We start from the raw sequence: 17,986 nt of genomic DNA, 5'->3' as shown, positions 1-17,986 counted from the left end.
GGAATAAGAGTCTTTAAAACACCTCTCAGTCAGGAAAAGGAATAATCCAACAGCGGGGAAGGGAGGAACAAACCACACAAGCAACTTTTTGATTCCAAAATCGAAAGCAGCACCACGCGAGGCAAACCGAGGCACATGGCAAGAGCGGTACCTACCCTGACCCTTGTGGTTGACTTCTTTAGCAGCAATCACTTTGTTTATAACAGTCTGCAGGAAATCATTCTCCCCTGCCACCCTGGGTGAAAAACGGGATGATATGTTCAGCTGCTTGTGTCGAATGGCGTCATCCAACGCTAGCCTGGAGGATGCACATGACGACCAACACCAGGAGACAAAGGGGCACAGAAAACCAGAAGTCACAGTGACGAGGGAACACCAAAGATCGTATCACAGTCGTGACAAAGAGCATGTATTAGTCAACGCAGGACGAAGGACAGGAAAGGTAACAAGAAAGACAGAGGGAGATCATTAATCAGAAGATCACTGATCTACCACAGAGTCCAGCACAGCTGTGAGGGCTCTGCTCCCTCAGGGACAGGGACAGTCCTCAGGGAGCAGGGGGTCTCCCACCTGAGAGCCCCCAGTCAAGCCGTGAAAACCCACACAGGCAGTTCTCTTTGATATCAATATTGAAATATAGATATATTTAAAGACTGGCCCTGCAACGCCTCCAGGGTCACCTCTGTGATTCCACAGGTGGAGCGCCTGAAGGAGAAGCCCCCATCAATCTCACAGGGAAAAGGAGGAGAAGAGCAGACAACCCAAACTCGGTGAATAAATGAGAAGATGGGGACGATAAATAAACAGCAGCATTAGGTGGCACTGAAGTAAATCTTGCCAAGTGCTTTTGACAGCCGTTGTGCTGGTGGCCAGTGAATGAATACAAAGAAAGATATGAAAACAGAATTGCATGTGGTACAACAGAAACAAAGCATGGGATGAGGAGAAAAAAACGTGCCTCATATACACAGCCCAAGTCTACGATCAAAATAACAACACCAGCGTTCACCCTGTGTTTGTTTCCACCTTATTCATATCCTTTGGGAAAGACTTTCAGGAGAATGTTTTCATTTATTACAGGGGAAAAAGAAAAATCACATTGTGCACCTTTTTAAAGCTCTGTGTATATGTAACAGGGAAAATGAATCAGTGCTAATGGAGCAGCAAACTGGATGTTCCATTAGCAAACCCCTTTGAAAGGTTCATTTTCATTGCATACGGCTAAAAAAACAACTTCGCTGTTGTTTACCACAGAAGAAACATATCCTTCTCTTCCCCATTTTCCTTCAGAAATGGAATTGTACTTTGATTTTGTTATTAACAGCCCCTATACCTGCAGGACCTGCACACCTTGCAGTGTGCAGCCCTACACCTTCAAACCACAAGAGCTTCCTGAATTATGCTCATTTCTCAAAACAATGTTAAATTAAGATTTTATTATGTCAAGCTTTTTTTTTTAAATATTATTAGAAGCCCATCTGAATAGCCATTAAGTGTTTTAATCAAACAATTTAGCTCCCATAACTATGTTTTGCCTTTTGGAACAGATTGCAGTGCAGCATTTCCCATGATGGGAAACCTAAGCATCCATACTTCATGTAAATTAATTTGCCTAATCCCTTCTACCTTTCCTCACTTCATGGAAGAGAAAACTTAGGATCTATGGGTGGAACATGATCCCTATTGATCTCAGGTAGGGCTAAACCAGCAATAAACTTACTTTAAGCATTTTGCCTCTTACATATTCTCCCCCTGACATCTTCAAACAAAAAGAAAACAAGGCTGCAGAACTGGGAATGCATGCTTTAAACTCAAAAAGACCCCAGGTTTCTGGGGATATCACTGCTGCAGCTAATGACAAATTATCAGGGAAGATATATTAACAATATTACTCAGGAGAAAATATCCCATGAAAAAATTAACTTAAAATATTAGCTTTTTTTTAAAACCCAAGTTAAAAATCTTTTAACTATGGTTTGGAAGAGTTTTTTCCACTCCTGTTTGTTCTTGCAAGTGCTCCCTACTTACGGCTGGAACGGGATGAAGTGCTGCTTGTCCTCGTCATCAACCTTCCCGTTAATGATGTCAGTAACGTCCATCACTGCAAAGACAAACCAAGGGCACGGAATGAACTGAGCCACGTGGGAAGAGGGAACCCCCGGGGAACTGAAGCAGCAGTGACTCAGAGGAGGGATGGAATTATCTATCAGCTGTGGGATTTCAGAGCTGTCTGCGGAATAACACTGTGCAAACGAGCTTTGGCATCTCTGCTAACACAAACCCCTGAAGGTACAGGATGCAGCGACCAGTCTGATGAGATCTGGAACGAGTCTGAGTTACACAACCCCCACAGCAGTCTCACCACCCAACTTCCATGGAAGAACTGAACAGGAGACAGAGATCCACCCCAGGGGTACCTGCCACCCCGAAGGGTCTGCGCAGCCCCGACGTCAGCTTCCTCGTGTTGTTGTCCCGCAGCTCCATCCTGCCCACGCGCACGATCTGACACACAAAACTGATCTTCTCTCTCTTCAGGTCCTTGCTGCCCAGGTCCTACAAACAGTAGTAACATCAGGTTGCTTCCTAATAGCTGAATTTCAGGTTCCATTTCAGCAGGCAGAGGGTTTGCTGCTCAGAATTTTGCCTTTGCTGTGCAAGCCTCTAATGAGAAGTGCACTCAGAGCAGAGCAGCTTTTGTAACAGTGTTTAACATTTTACTGGAGAGTTCTGTGTCAATTAATTCCTTAGGAGGCCAAACCGTTTTAGGAAGTTAAAAGTTTAAAAAATCACTTTGATTTTTTCAGGTGTTGAGAATATTTAGCAGTCACTTAGGAGAAACATTTCATGTGAGCCTTCGGCAGCACAGAATCACAGAATGGTTTGGGTTGGAAAGAACCTTAAAAATCATCTTGTTCCAGCCCCAGCAATGAGCAGGGATATCTTCCACCACCCCAGGCTGCTCCAACCTGGCCTTGGATGCTTCCAGGGATCCAGGGGCAGCCACAGCTGCTCTGGGCACCACACCCAAAATCCCTTCCCAATCTCCCATCCATCCCTGCCCTGTGGCAGTGGGAGCCATTCCCTGGGTCGTGTCCCTCCAGCCCTTGTCCCCAGCTGTTTCCCCCTGCAGAGGTGGCCCAGGCTGCTCACACCCAGCTCACTGCCAGGCACACTCACGGTGAACACGGCCCGCAGGTTGTGCAGTCTGTCGATGTCCTTGGGGAGGCCACAGCTCGACCACCTCACCAGGTAGTTCTCACTGCAAACAACAGTATTTTGAAGACTTTTTGTTTAAATCATAGAACAGCAGAACTACAGAATGCTTTGGGCTGCAAAGGGTCAAAAAGCTCATCCAGTGCCACCCCTTGCCATAGGCAGGGACACCTTCCACTATCCCAGGGAGCTCCAAGTCCCTCCAACCTGGCCTTGGACACTGCCAGGGATTGGGAGTCCACAACCCCTCTGGGAAACCCACGCCAGTGCCTCACCACCCTCCCAGGCAAGGATTTCTTCCTAATATCCCATCTAAATCTACCCTGTTTCAGCTTAAAGCCACTCCCCCATACCCTACACCACTGAATGCCCTTTGACGTAAGCAGATAAAATCAACTTCAGAGTTTACAGGAGACTCTTCAACCCAATTTTTTTACCCTAAGGAAACAAGTACTCAGCAGAGAGCTGGCATTTCCCTTAGTGCACACATTTCTTACAAAGCAAGCAGCTTCCCAAGTGTGGGAATCCTGCAGCTCAGCAAGGGCACAGCCCTTGCAGGTGTGTTCACCTCTGAATTTCCATCTGCTCTCGGGGAACCACAAGCACAGCACGACCCTGAAACGTGCCCCAAGTGAAGGGACCTGCCTCTGCCTTTCACAGCAGTTTGACTATGCTGAGCCCCAGAAGTCCCTCACTTACCATCCCCGAGTAAGCACAGACAAAAATGGCACGAACCTGATGAATTTGGATTCCAGTGGGTCGTACAGGGACATGAGCACTTCAGCATCTTCTCCTATTTTACACACGACGTTCTTTAAATTCACAAATAAAGCAAATGAAGGAGTGGCAGCAAACTTGGCTTGTCTGTTGATATCAATGTTCTGCTTTTGAGACTGCAATTCAAGAACAAAATAAAGTTTAACTTAGCTTACCAGACATATAACTGCTATAAAAGTTTCCCAACCTCCAGAAAGGAGGTTTCCATTGAGTGTCTGCTCCTGTGATCTTTTTTCTGTTAAGTTTTATGACAGACAGCATTTTCTGGATCTGCCTTAGAAGTGCCACACCATAAGGAAAAAGTTAAAAAAAAAAAAAAACAGAAAAAGGAGAGAAAAGATGTCTTCACTTATTAAGTAGAGAGAAACAAACAGAAAAAACAGATCCTCAAATATACCTGAAAAAAAAAAATTCAGCAACACACAACAGGAAAAGAAACAGAAAAGTTCTGTTTAAAAATAAGGATTTTGAGCTGCAGATGTGCTGACAAGTCAAGACTGAGAAGGGCTTTAAATTTGCCCCTTTTATTTCAACAAGAAGTTTTTAGGATTGGCATAAAGAAAGCACACAAGGATGAGGATTTTATTCTTTGTGATTCTCAAACAGGAACTCTGAAGACAACCTAACTTACAAACCTCTCACATGCACATCTGACATTAACCGACAAATGCAGCTGATTTATTCAAACAGTTTTGAACCACAAATTCTACCAAACCCTTTAAAGGATGAAAAAAAAAGCCTAGGACATAAAAATTCTTACAAAATGTTTAAGCCTGATAATGCTTCATAAACACATCAAATGCCTCATTACCAATACTAAAAATAACAGTCATCCAATTAGTTCAGAGCCTTGTGTTTCACAGGGAAAAGCCACAGAGCCTCTTACTTTTTCCTCCTGTAGCCTCTCTTCCACTTGCTTGGAAGCTACTTCATGTGCTCTGAAAAGGCTGATGGTGCTGGTCTGCTCTGGGTCCAAAATGTTGCCATCTTCATCTCTAACCACCAGATCTAAATCCAGAATTCTGAACAAGACAGAAAAAAATGCTTGTGGATTAAGAATGCTCAAAGGAATGCCCAAAAAACCACCTGCCAAGTGCTCAATTTGCACACCTGACACGTGATGGAAAGGAAGTGATCTGAGACAGGATCATGCAATTTAACATGTCACCAGCCCTGGAGATCCCAGTCACTCACTCCCACAGCACAGGGGGAACTGATGGAAGCAAAACAGCACAACAATTGGGGAAGCAATTTCTTAAACAAATTTGCCAGAGACTTGCTCTCCTCGTCTGATTTATCCAAGAGACTGAGCAACCAAGCCCCACCACACACAGCTCATGTCTCCCACTCCACCTTCTCCTTCAACTGCAAATTCATGTTTTACCCACACCACACAAGATGAGGCACAAGTTGTTTCCTTTTTTTTAAAAGCAGAAGCCAGATCTCTGTCAGCAGAGTGTTAACATCCGTAATTACCTTCTGCAGAGAGAAAGCTTTCCGCCATAATCAAATCCAGGCTCAGGAAAAACCTTTCACATTTTCCAGTGCTGGCAGCAGTACCAGGGGTTAAAAAATCAGGTCCCTTACCCAGGATTGTCCTTGTCACCTCCATCCCAATAAATGTGTCCCTGTTTCCTTCTAACTCTGTACTGAGCTCTCCCAGTGGAGCTGCTCTAACTTTACAGCTGAAATATTTTTGATCAACGAGCTTAAACCAAATTTGCTGTGTCTGAGAACTCACACAGGAGTAAAATTCCCTCTGGGCAGAACCTGCAAGGACTTGGAACCAGGAGCTGTGGCACACACAGACACTTCCATGGACTTGGAGGATTCCTCCTCACCCCTCCCACTCCTGGAAGCGTGAAACCCTTGAGTGGGACCAACACCCAAACCCCCCCAATCAACTGTACTGCATTAATCGCAGGGGAGACCAAAGATCACTCCAGCTGCACAGTGGAGGCAGCAGATTTTTAAGCCCTGCTCTGGAGCTGGACCCAGCCACCACCAACCTCTCCAGCATCACCCGTAACATCACCAGATGAATTTTCTGGTGAGAAAATGGTTTCATCACTGAAACCAAACAGAAAAGCAGCCAAAGTTGATTTCTTCCACCTTACTACTGTTCCCTGACAGCAGATACAGCAGGAGAAACACCCAGAGAGCACTGGAACTGACAGAGTCCTTCTGTGGGAGAAGGGGAAAAGCTCAGAAATTCAAGGAAACTCTCATAACCCAGACTACAACAAACCAATGTTTGCACAGGCTGTCAAAGGAGTCAAAGCAAACCCTCCTTTGATTCAATTCCTTTGTTTTAGCCTTTAACTTGCAAATGATGCCTGGGAAAAAAAAAAATCTGAGGTTTTTTTCCTAAGTGTCCCAGTTACAGATATTTGCAACTGAACAAAAAAAAAGTGTTTTCACAACAAAATTACCTGACCCAATTTCAGAAAGATATTAAAAATACAGATTCCTAAAGCCATTTTTGCTTCCTCAGTTATTCTGACAATATGCTGCAAAACTTCTATCTGTACTGATAGAAGGAAAAAAAACCAACAACTTATTTACAAATCAGTGTTTCACCAATCAGGAAATGTTAGGATATGATTAGGACAGAAAACACTTAGAATTATTTAGGTTGGGACCTCAAAGATCACCTAGTATTTATAAAGCAGATAACGAATTCATTCTGTCTGGATCCTAAAATCCCCATTTCCTGCTCCTCTTTAGGCACAAGTGAAGGCAGGGTTTGATTAGGAACATATGTTATCTTTTGGTGGTGAGGATTTACTCAGGAGTTCACATTCACCTCCCTCCTGCACTCCCCAGAGAACATTCTGATCACTTAATTAGCCCATCAGAACATTACAAATACAAAGCACAGCACAAGATGTTCCACTGGATTTGAAGGCTGAGCATCTGGAGGTTATTCACAGCAACTTTTTAACCAAGCCCTTGGGCAGATGGTGAAATCCAGTAGCCAAACAAATAATCCCAACAACATCTGGTTAATTGTCTGCAGAGGTGCCACTGTCCATATCTCAGATTATAAATGGTAATTACTGACTAAAGGCACTTACTGATTACTTCTTTAAATTTCCTTTTTATTAATCACAGCTTTTGCTGATAAAAGTACACGAGCAGAAAGACTGCAAATTTGGCAGTTCTTAAGGAATCGAACACAAACAGCTGAAGTTTGGTGACATATTTGCATCACAAAGCATTTAAAGACCGGGTTAGTGCAAACTTTTTCACTCCCCAGGTGTGGAGGACAGCAGAGTCCCCCAAAATGGGTAGGACTGAAGGGAGCACTGCAACATTGCCTCTCAGTATTCAAAACATTGCTTCAAATGATGAAGAATAAGACTTCATTTCTCTTTTTTGATCAAAATGCAAAATCGTAATTGTAGAGACAAGTTATAAACCAAAACTTGTATTTACAAAAATTGCCTTTAAACCCAGCCGACCATCTGGGGAGAGAATACATCTGAATACCTAAAATATCCAACACATGCGGCCTGCACTGCTTTTAGGGTCAATATCCCCTTCCCAAGTTGCTAAGTAACTCCTTTCTTTTATGAAATCTCCCTGCTCATCCTGTGCTACCAGCTGGATGCTGTGGAAGGAGAGGAAGCAAGAGCTAAATGGTGCTTCTGAGCCAAATCCTTCAACATCACATTACAGCTGAGTGACTCGAGGGCACAGGCAGCTGGTGGTGCTCAGAGGGTGACAACTGCCTGTGCCACAGAAGCAAAGCGGAGTTGAAAACTCTATTTTCAAGGCAGGCAGTATTTGCACTTTTGAATTGGCCTTAAAAAAATTACAGCTTCATACCACGATCAAATTGATGATACCATCGAGAGAGAAGAGAGATGGATTCCACTTTACACATTATACTTTAAAGATGCTGCCTCAACTTCAATCTTTATCTTGCTGTAACAGAAGACCGAATATACAAATATTTCATCTACAACTACGGGGGGGGGAAATAAAAAAGAATCCTCCAAGAATTCCCTGACAGCTGATGTGTCTCACGCAGGGCAGTCTGGTTTCAGGCAGAAGAACTTGGGAAATGCTGTTCACAAACCTGTTGCCATAATCAATTTTGGCAGTCACTTTCTTCTTCAGCTCCTTGAGCTCATCTTGGGGCAGGGTCCCAGAGAGGATTTGGGATCTCCACTCGATCAGGTCGTAAATCATGTGCCGGACGCTGCGGAACATTTCCCTGTTGTCCTGCTGTTGTGGGGGAGAAATCAGGTTTGAGGGCTCGGGAATACACAGGATAAATTGCAATTATAAACAGGAATTCACAAGGTAAGTCTGCAGCAGCTCTGGAACAGGAGCCTAACCCCCCTCCAGCAGAGAACACTGAATATTCAGAGTGCTGCACTCAGCTTTAAGGAGATAAATCGGTGTAAAAGCTTGGGTTTATGTTATCGTAAAGCCTAGGCCATGCTGGTTTCAGGCATTCAAGGGGGAAATCTTCTTTCATTGATTCCCAGAGTAGCTTTGTTCTGTGACCCTCTGCACTGAGCAGAACAGGACTGAAAATGGCACATTTTAACAGCAAGAGGCTCAAGTCCTGCAACAGACAGGAAAATCCTTTCTCTCCCTGGTTAAACCTCCACAACATCTGAAAATCCCTCCTTGTGCACACCAGCACCATCCAAGTCCAAAGGTAACTTTTAAAGGACAGTGAAACACCAGGAAAGACCAAACTTGATAGGAAGTTAAATACCTCAAATGTTTATAAAGCCTAGAACTGTGGATATTAAATACAACACACACAAACTTCACTTGGCAACACTCAGCTAAGACAGGAGTAATTAATTAATTGCAATAAAATTCTCCACTTAAAAAAAAAAAACACACCAAGGAAAAACTGCAGAAAATGCAGGAAAATAACATAATGACTCCAAGACTCTGGGAAAAGGATATCTAACTGTGAAACTTAAAGACTTCAGTCTGTTCAGATTATCCAAAAGCTGCTTTGATTATAGTGGGAGAACCTTCACAGAGAGAAAAAAAAACATTATTAAAAGCTCTTTAGTGTAGCAGAGAAAGACAACAGGCACATATGGCTGGGAGCTAAATACAGACAAATCCAAATGGGGAAGAGGTTCCTGATTTGAGGCTGCAGGCAATCATAAACCAGAGAGATGGGAAACATCCCACAGCCCCCGCTCTCTGCAAACCAAAACTGAACATCCATTCAAGACTCAAACAAATTATAAACTGAATCAAGGTATCAATGTGGCCAATTAATGGGTTTTGATATGCAAGACAGGGACTGCATGGAATATCCCAAAAGTCTGCAGATTGCCCAGTCTGAAACCAGTTACCCCCAGTAAACCAAACCTCCCCTGAGTACCTGCTCTTGGATTCAAAATTATTAGGACAACACTCAACTATTGTTTAACTGTATGTATAATATCTCCTATGAAAAGATAATGTATTAAAGAGAGCTTGAAGGAGCTGGGACAGCAGAGAGTTTGTGTGGGGAGGAGCAGGGAAGGAGCAGACAGGCAGAAATAAAGGAGGAGGAACGGGATCTCAAGAGGGCACTGGGAGCAGCTTTGCCCTTGGCTCCGCTGCTGTGGAATCCCAGAATGGTTTGGGATGGGAGGGACCTGAAATCCCACCCAGTCCCACTCCCTGCCATGAACAGGGACAAATTCCACTATCCCAGGGTGCTCCAAGCCCCTTCCAGTCTGGCCTCGGACACTTCCAGGGTGGGAAATGGGGCTGAGGCTTGGCACAGCCAGGGATAGTAGAATTTGTCCCTACCCATGGCAGAGAGTGGGACTGAGTGGGATTTCAGGTCCCTCCCATCCCAAACCATTCCGGGATTCCACAGCAGCGGAGCCAAGGGCAAAGCTGCTCCCAGTGCCCTCTTGAGATCCTGTTCCTCCTCTATTTCTGTCTGCTCCTTCCCTGTTCCTCCCCACACCAACTCCCTGCTATTCCAACTCCTTCAAGCTCTCTCTTTAATACATTATCTGTTTCTTTCCATAGGAGATATTATCCCTCATCTTCTATATTGCCACACTACATCATTTCCATTACACTCTCACTCCTAATCTTTATTTTCATGGGTGTGATTAAAAGCCACATTAGTCAGCACAAACGTCTTCATTACCACTCGGCGCCTTCATTACACAGCTTGCACTTTTTATGATACAAGATTTCAAACATATTGATGGGAAACAGGCCGCATTAAACCCCGCTTTAAACAAAGGAATTTCGTGTTCCCATTACCTTGTTACAGTGACCTTGCACAATGAGAGCATCAGGAGGGTGGGCCAGGTACCTTAAATATGAACCTAAATTCAGTTCAGATGGAAAGCAGGCCTTTGCTTTACAGCTGAACTGAAATTATTTAAGTGTAACTTCGAACTCTTGATCCTACTCGTGCACTTGCACCTGTTTTTGTACCTTCCCATCTGAGAGACTATCAATAATTATCAGTACAACTTTCTAAGAATGTATCCTTCTGTAGTTGAAATATTATCAAAAGAAACAAGTATGCAAGTTAAGGTGTCAAAATTTGGGGACAATCAACTTTGTGTAGAGGACTACTGAGAAGTTAAAGGTCTACAACTGATAATCTTACAAGGCTTTCAGTTTACACCCACAAATTCAACATTAAAAACCCAATTATTTCATAACAGACCCACAGCCTTAAGAAACAGCCTGAAAACAATTTCTTTAATAAAATTACATGTTAAATTATTCCAAATCTGTATACACCTTAAAAACCAAACATTTTCTATAATAAAACCTATACAAAAAAGGGATTGTAACTGCTCAACAAATTATTGCCAGATCAAAGTAACACTCTAAAGAAACCTGATTCTGCACAAGAAAATAAAGAGATTTGAGAAAACAGGCAAGAGATTTGTGTTTTAACAAGCACAAAAAAATTACTGGGATTTACGCATTGATGGAGATGATGCCACACAGATGTTCAGCACTGAAAGGAGCCTTTACAAACAACAACAGAAGGGGAAACTCAGAAAAAGTCCCTTCATAAATAGTTCCTGCCTATTTCTCCCTGTACCTTTCCCAGCCCCACTTTTCCCACAGAGCTCTCCCAGTGTGAACGTTTCCCTGAGCTGTCCTCACCACATAGAGCTGTCTCCAGATGATGGACCATTCCCTCAGCGTGGTGGTCACCTCCTGGATCAGGGGCAGCTCGTTGGGGATCACTGTCTCGTGCTGCCTGAAGAGGAAGAGTTAAAAAGAGGCTGAATTAAGCAGCAGCTTCAGTGAGAATGAAGAACCACAGAATTGTTAAGGTTCAAAAGGAGCTTTAAGGTCATTGAGCGTGACCAGCACCACCATGGACACCACTGAGCCATGTCCCCAAGTGCCACAACCAATTTCTGAGCAATTCCAGGAATGGTGACACCACCAGTGCACAGAGCAGCCTCCCCTGTGGGAATTTTCACACTGATACCTGATCTAAACCACCTGACCTGGAATAATTCCTAAGGAAGAAGTGTTCATTTCCAAAGGGAATTGAAGAGAACTGGGCTGGAGTTAGCATCACTTGTTAGAAATCTGTGAGCAGAAGTCAGACGCTCTCAGATACTGAAGCACTGGACACCAGTTAAGCCACAGCACATACAAGGTATTTTGATGTGCTCAGATTATGGAATCATGGAATGGTTTAGGCTGGAAGGGATCAAAGGGATCCTGTTCCAACCCCTGCCATGGCAGGGACACCTCCCATTGTCCCAGGCTGCTCCAACCCCAATGTCCAACCTGGCCTTGGGCACTGCCAGGGATCCAGGGGCAGCCACAGCTGCTCTGGGCACCCTGTGACAGGGCCTCAACACCCTCCCAGGGAACAATTCCTGCCCAAAATCCCATCCAGCCCTGCCCTGTTTCAGTTTAAGGCCATCCCCTTTTCTCCTACCCCTCCACACCTTTAAAAATTTTCCCACCCTCTCCCCACTTCTACATTCCCAAGGATGCACACACCTCAGTGTAATGTTCATTACTGACTTATTTATTTTGCAAGAAACAAACAAGATAAAAAACCAGATCTGTCCTACCCACAATGTCACCACATTCTTCTTTAATTGTTTTGGTTTTTTTTTTCAAAATATTGGTCTCGCAACAAAAAATTAAGATTCAATTCATTACCATGAAGTTTCTGTATGATTTGTTTTAAAATGAGGCTCCATGAAGGTAAGAAACACCAGCCAGATCTTTGAATATTGCAGAAGGAGGGCCCTTAAATGCAGCTTTGCAATCAGCAAGGAAGATGTCATTATGCAGCAATCTCATGATTAGTAGTTTGATCATTTACATATTTAACAGAGTACAAAAATAAATCGGGCACAAAGGAATAAAACATTTTAATCCTGTTTCACTCCACTTCATACCTGGGTAATGATTTATTAATTTCAGTCCACCTCCTTTTTCCTCTGGGATTTGGCTGGGATTTTTTTTTTTTCCTGGTTTTTAACTCAACTTTCATACTCATCTTAGAGCCTTTTACCTGCACGTCCAGCAAAGCTGATTTGATACAAAAGGATCTGAAGAGCAGCTGAACAACAAACACAGCGCAAACTATTGCACATATCAGGGAAAGGAACAGGAAAATTACAGAACAACTTCTCAGTGAGGCAGGAAAATATCTGGAAACAAGTGTAAGTTACCTGGCAATGCACTGAAACGATGCGGATAAGACAGGAAAAAGGAGTTTTGTTCTTTTCAAATCCAACTTACCCTTTGCCTTCAACGATTGCTTCCTTAAGATGGATATAGGAGGCAGGGAATATGCCCTTGGAGAGGGAGGGAGAGGGAAAAAATGTGTTAACCAGTTGCACACAACATGTCGTGTTTATTACCTAAAATACACCAAAGCACTGCTGGATGTGCAGAGCCATTCACATCAGAAGAGCTGTGTTTGGGAATTTCTAATATATAATTGAATTTGTGCATTGCCTGTCCTTTCAAGATGTTATTGCAAGCTTACAGCTTCCCTGAAAAAAATATTCTCAATCAAGATGCCAGAAATAAAACAGTATTTTTAAAATAATCCAAGTCAAGTTGGAAAAGCAAATTCCACCATCTCACCCTTCAATGTTGGAGTTTGGTTTTCCGATAATCTGGGAATGCAATAACAAAAAAATCTTGGGAAGCCACTGGGAGAAAGAGTGCAGGGGGGCATTTTTACCCCTGTTTAAAAAATACGTAAAAATCACTAAATTCAGTGGTAGTCAGACAAACGCAGCAACACGTGGAATTAATTTAAGGCAAGAAAAATGTCTAATTATTTCTCAGACGAAAAAGCACGCTCACAAAATATGGTTTGTAAGAAATTCAACGTGTTGACATACACAAAAGAAAAAAAAAAGTACAAAAATAGAATAAAAACCCAGGCCTGGCAAGGAAATGGGTGGGATGAACCACCCAACTCTCTACTTTTAGACAAGGAAACAACTAAAAACACCTCTGGAGGCAAACGTGGCATCTGCAGCGTTTCAGTGAAAAAAAAAAAAAAAAAAAGCAGCAAACCCTGAAGTTTAATTTTGTTTAATTACTACTATGAAGTAAAAGGCTCAAAAAATAAAACATGACGCTGCAACCAGCATTTGTGTGGTTTCCTCTCCTCTCATTTTGGAAAAGCTGCTGTAAATGCAGCCCTTGGTGCACACTGAAATTCCACTGCAGGAGGAGCCTCCTCCTCCTCCTCTCTCCAAAGGGAAGGACTGAAAATTCCCAAGGTCAGGCTCCATTTGCAACTGCATTTCATCAACTGCAACTGCTGCAGGCTGCATTTCACCAGGAATGCAGAATTAACAGCAGTGTCAGAGCTTCTAAACAGACCAAGGGGAACATCAAGGTCTGGATTTTTACTGAGAGGTTTGGTGCAGCAGTTACTGCACAAAAAAGATGCATGCCAAGATTTCGTGATTGATTTATCTTTAAAATGCAAAAAAATTGAATCACAAATATAAAACAGCCTGGCTTGGAAGGGACCTTAAAGCTCATCCAGTTTCCACTCCTGCCATGGCAGGGACACCTTCCTCTGGCTTTGGCACTTCCAGGGATCCAGGGGCAACCAGAGCTTCTCTGGGAATTCCATCCCAGCCCCTCCCCACCTTCCCAGGGAAGAATTTCTTCCCAATCTCCCATCCTTCATTTTAAAGCCACTCCCCCTTGTCCAAAGTCTCTCTCCATCTTTCCCGCAGCTCCTCCAGGCACTGGGAGGTCACAGTGAGATCACCTCAAGGTTTCTCCTGTCCATGCTGAACAATCCCAGCTCTGCCAGCCTTTCCTCCCAGCAGAGCTGCTCCATCCTCTGCTCATCCTGGTGCCTGCTCTGGACTCTCTCCAGCAGCTCCACATCCTTCCTTTGGACCCCAGAGCTGGACATGCCACCTATCTTCTAGGCCTTGCTAAAAGAAGTTTTCATTAACTTGAAAAATTCCCCCTGACCAGAGGCTGAGGACACAGAGCAGCAGGGACCACAGCCCACCTGGGATGATCCATCTCCATCAACCCCACACACCCAGTGCCAAAACCCATCTTACTCCAAGAGAAAAATGAGGACCATACTCACCTTCTTGGATTTCTTCCTTAGTGTGTAACCCCTGTACCAACCTAGGAGAGAAAAAAGGAGGAAAGCATTAAAGAGTTCATTTATGGCACCTCCCAGCTGCTCCTTCCCAGCTCAGCAGCACCCTGAGGTGGTTTCTGATCGTGCTTCAGCCCTGCACATCCCACCTGGACTTCAACTTTCCAAAAGTTTAATATCCTGGATAAAACAAGCCACCCTGGAGGTACAAAACTGGAGTGATAACTGGGAGAAGCACAGGACAGAGGTGGTTTACATGATGTGCATTTAATTTTAGTTACTAATTCACCAACGCAAACAAAACCAACTTAAGAGCATTAACTTGACAAAAATTTGCTGATAGACCACTTGCCTTTCAACATCCACTTAAATTCCACAAATGCATGTTTTCAGCTGTTAGCCATCTCACCAGGAAACAGGAATACTTTGGAATTTAAGGGTCACATATCAAAATACAGAAGCAAGGAGCCATTCTGGAAAACTGAGCCTGGCAAAGAAGGGCTCGTACAGCAAAGCATCCCTGTCCAAGGGAGGATGGAGAGATCACAAAGATTTGGAATAAAAACTGCAGTGCCAGTCCTGAGAACAAGGAGAAAGTCCCACGAAATCAAACACATGCTGATAAATTCATTATGCACTCTCTGGGACCAGAAATCCAAATTAAAGGCTCAAGCACAGGGGATTTCTCAGTCTGCTCTCCTGCAGCACAAGCCCAAGGGATTCATCACCTGAGGCTGGTTTAGTGCCACCTCAAAAATCTGGGGTTTGTAACCATCACACTTCAGTGGCAGCCACAGCCTCACATCCACATGCCCACTGCTGCCAGAGGAACATCAAACTGCTGCTGAAATCAGAAATTTCACTCTTGCCCAGCTGCAAAGAGGGCAAAACATTCCTGCCTGTGTTCATTCCACTGCACAGACTCCAATCCTAAAAAAACCTCAATTCCCAGAGTTTTAGATGAACAAACCAACATCCTGAATCCCAGAATTTAAAATGCTGAACAACGTAACTCTGATCAGACTGCACTGCACAAACTAAACAACCAGCAATCATTATTTCTTCTTCCAGCCCCCCTCCTGTGCTGCCTCAGGACACCCCACTGCACCTGTGGAATAAAAGCCCTGCAGCAAAGACAGCTCCCCAAGGATGAACCTCTGCTTCCAGGATGGTGGAGAAGAGAGCAGCCCAAACCTGCCTTGGAGAACTAGCTGCACTGCTGCTCCTGCAGAGGTGCTGCTGCAGCCAGGCAGGTCCAACCAGGCTCCTCCCTGCTGGTGCTGGGTGTGCAGCCTGGAGCAGTGCAGGAGCCCAGTTTGCACCTGCAGCTCTCACTGGTTCAACTGGAGGCACTGGGTCTGGCCAGGAACGTGCTCAGATGAGGGCAGGGTCGCTTCAACACGTGCAGCCATCTCTAAACAACTCCCCAAAAACATGGGAGAGCTGGGGAGGCTCACGTGGATGACAAAAGGCTCCAGGGAGAGCTCAGAGCACCAGCCAGGGCTTAAAGGGGCTCTAGGAGAGCTGGAGAAGGACTGGGGACAAGGGATGGAGGGACAGGACACAGGGAAAGACTTTAAGTTGACAGTGGGGAGATTTAAATAGAATTTTGGGGAACAAATTATTCCCTAGGAGGGTGGGGAGGAGCTGGGATGGAATTCCCAGAGCAGCTGTGGCTGCCCCTGGATCCCTGGCAGTGCCCAAGGCCAGGTTGGACACTGGGGCTGGAGCAGCCTGGGACAGTGGGAGCCGTCCCTGCCATGGCAGGGGTGGGAAGGGATGGGATTTAAGGTCCTTTCCAGCCCAAAGCATTGGGGGATCCCAGGAATTCCTTCCCTGGGAAGCAGGGGATGCCCTGGCACAGGCTGTGGACTCCTCATCCCTGGACCTGTTCAAGACTAGACCCTGCCCTAAAATCTGGGACTAAACAGCTGGAAATGTGCATCCAAGAAAATGCTCAGCTAAGAAGACACCAATGAAATATTTCTGTCCAAGCTACAAAAGACACTCAACAATTTGCTGTGGTTGCCCTCAAACAATGCATCCATTTCTGACAGAGTTACACTGCATTCAGAAACAAACAAACAAACTGCAACAAAAGCTAAACTTACCCATAATATCAAGAATAACTTCTGTGAAAATCCCTGTTTGGGAAGCCAAACTCCCTTCCCATGGCAGCACAGAAAATTAATTGATGCCCCAACAGATAATCTTGGTTTTGAGGTTGATTTTCTGTTACATTTCCCAGCAATTCCCCTTAATGAGAACACATCTATTGATCACATGGTTCCATTTGCCTATTCCATCAAATAGTGTCAAGAAACAGAATTAAGACAATGAAGATCTGCAAAGTCCTAATCCAGAATGTGGCAAATACTTGGGTTTTAGGGTATCTGCTAGAAAATGCAATCCTTCTCTCTGGCAGAACAGGATATTTAGGAATTCCTATGGCTTTCCTGTTTGGCATTTCCTCTAAGGCTCAGATTAGAAAGACAGAGAAAGTCTTCTAACTGAAAAATAAATTAAAATACTTCCTAAAAAGAAAAAAACAATCATTTTATTTTCAACATTTATTAGTCTAAAAAGTAGCTTCATCTTTACTTTGGTTCCTGGAAGAATACAAATTTAGTATTCAATAGTGAAATGGGCACATTCATTTCCAATCTCCTCACTCCCATAAAAATTTGGGATATTTTCACCAAGACTGAAACTTTACATGACCCATACACTGAATTCGTTCTACATAATTTTTTTTGCATTTCAGAGAAAAAAAAAAGTTTCCACAATTAGAATTTAAAATGTCGAAGTTTTCATAATAAACACAAATTCCAAAATAATTTCGACTCACGGGCAACAAAAGTAAACATTAATATTATTTTAAACACGGGGGGAAGTTCAACTCAGAAATTAATTCCAGTACATGGTATATCCTACATCTGTCCTAAAACCAGATCTTCCAGATTATGGATGTGAGACTGAGCCCTTCCAACTCCTCAGTCTTCTGCAGAGACCCAAATGAGCAAGGATTGCCCATGAATTGCTATTGGAAATGCAGATTCAGAGGGGAAAAAAAAAAAAACAAAAAACAAATTTCTACCACTCCAAAGCCCACAGACACCAACCAGTCCTCAAAACAGCTCTCAGTTTAGGAATTATTGCAGGAAACTGATTTAAAACAGTATCATATCTACAGCAGGATAGAGGGAGCAGAACATGGACTCCAGCAGGTATCCATGGAAAAAGCCAAATCCCAGATCCTCAGCAAAAAGGCTTTACTGACTCTTCCACCACCTTTGCTGTCCCAGGATTATTTCATTAGCGGGTTTTCCATCAGATGGGCCCTAGCAGGTGAATCCCAGGCACACACCTGGAAATTTGCAGGGTACAAAACCTCCCAGGGGCACA

At 43.9% G+C, this 17,986-nt stretch overlaps 1 protein-coding gene across 5 annotated transcripts in view; it reads right to left on the bottom strand.

Annotated features, from left to right (window-relative positions):
• The window catches only part of DOCK1 (dedicator of cytokinesis 1), a 260,361-nt gene that overhangs the window by 220,338 nt on the left and 22,037 nt on the right, over positions 1 to 17,986 (bottom strand). Inside the window, exons 2-12 of one of the 5 annotated variants that reach the window (XM_040071174.2) lie at positions 14,567 to 14,607; positions 12,727 to 12,782; positions 11,466 to 11,550; positions 11,113 to 11,209; positions 8,075 to 8,220; positions 4,877 to 5,012; positions 3,949 to 4,106; positions 3,178 to 3,259; positions 2,418 to 2,553; positions 2,029 to 2,101; positions 156 to 298 (exon numbers count right to left, since the gene is read on the bottom strand). In XM_040071174.2, the coding sequence (XP_039927108.1) occupies positions 156 to 298; positions 2,029 to 2,101; positions 2,418 to 2,553; positions 3,178 to 3,259; positions 3,949 to 4,106; positions 4,877 to 5,012; positions 8,075 to 8,220; positions 11,113 to 11,209; positions 11,466 to 11,536 (1,042 nt within the window). In that variant the 5' untranslated portion in view covers positions 11,537 to 11,550; positions 12,727 to 12,782; positions 14,567 to 14,607. Of the gene's footprint in view, positions 1 to 155; positions 299 to 2,028; positions 2,102 to 2,417; positions 2,554 to 3,177; positions 3,260 to 3,948; positions 4,107 to 4,876; positions 5,013 to 8,074; positions 8,224 to 11,112; positions 11,210 to 11,465; positions 11,551 to 12,726; positions 12,783 to 14,566; positions 14,608 to 17,986 lie in introns of all 5 variants that reach the window. The other 4 variants (XM_040071173.2, XM_040071170.2, XM_040071172.2 and 1 more) reach the window with 4 other exon arrangements.

This window comes from Hirundo rustica, chromosome 8 (genome assembly GCF_015227805.2).
Source record: "Hirundo rustica isolate bHirRus1 chromosome 8, bHirRus1.pri.v3, whole genome shotgun sequence".
NCBI classification, from domain to species: domain Eukaryota; kingdom Metazoa; phylum Chordata; class Aves; order Passeriformes; family Hirundinidae; genus Hirundo; species Hirundo rustica.
The sequence above is the reverse complement of the archived record's forward strand: the minus strand, read 5'-3'. Positions and strand labels throughout refer to the sequence as shown.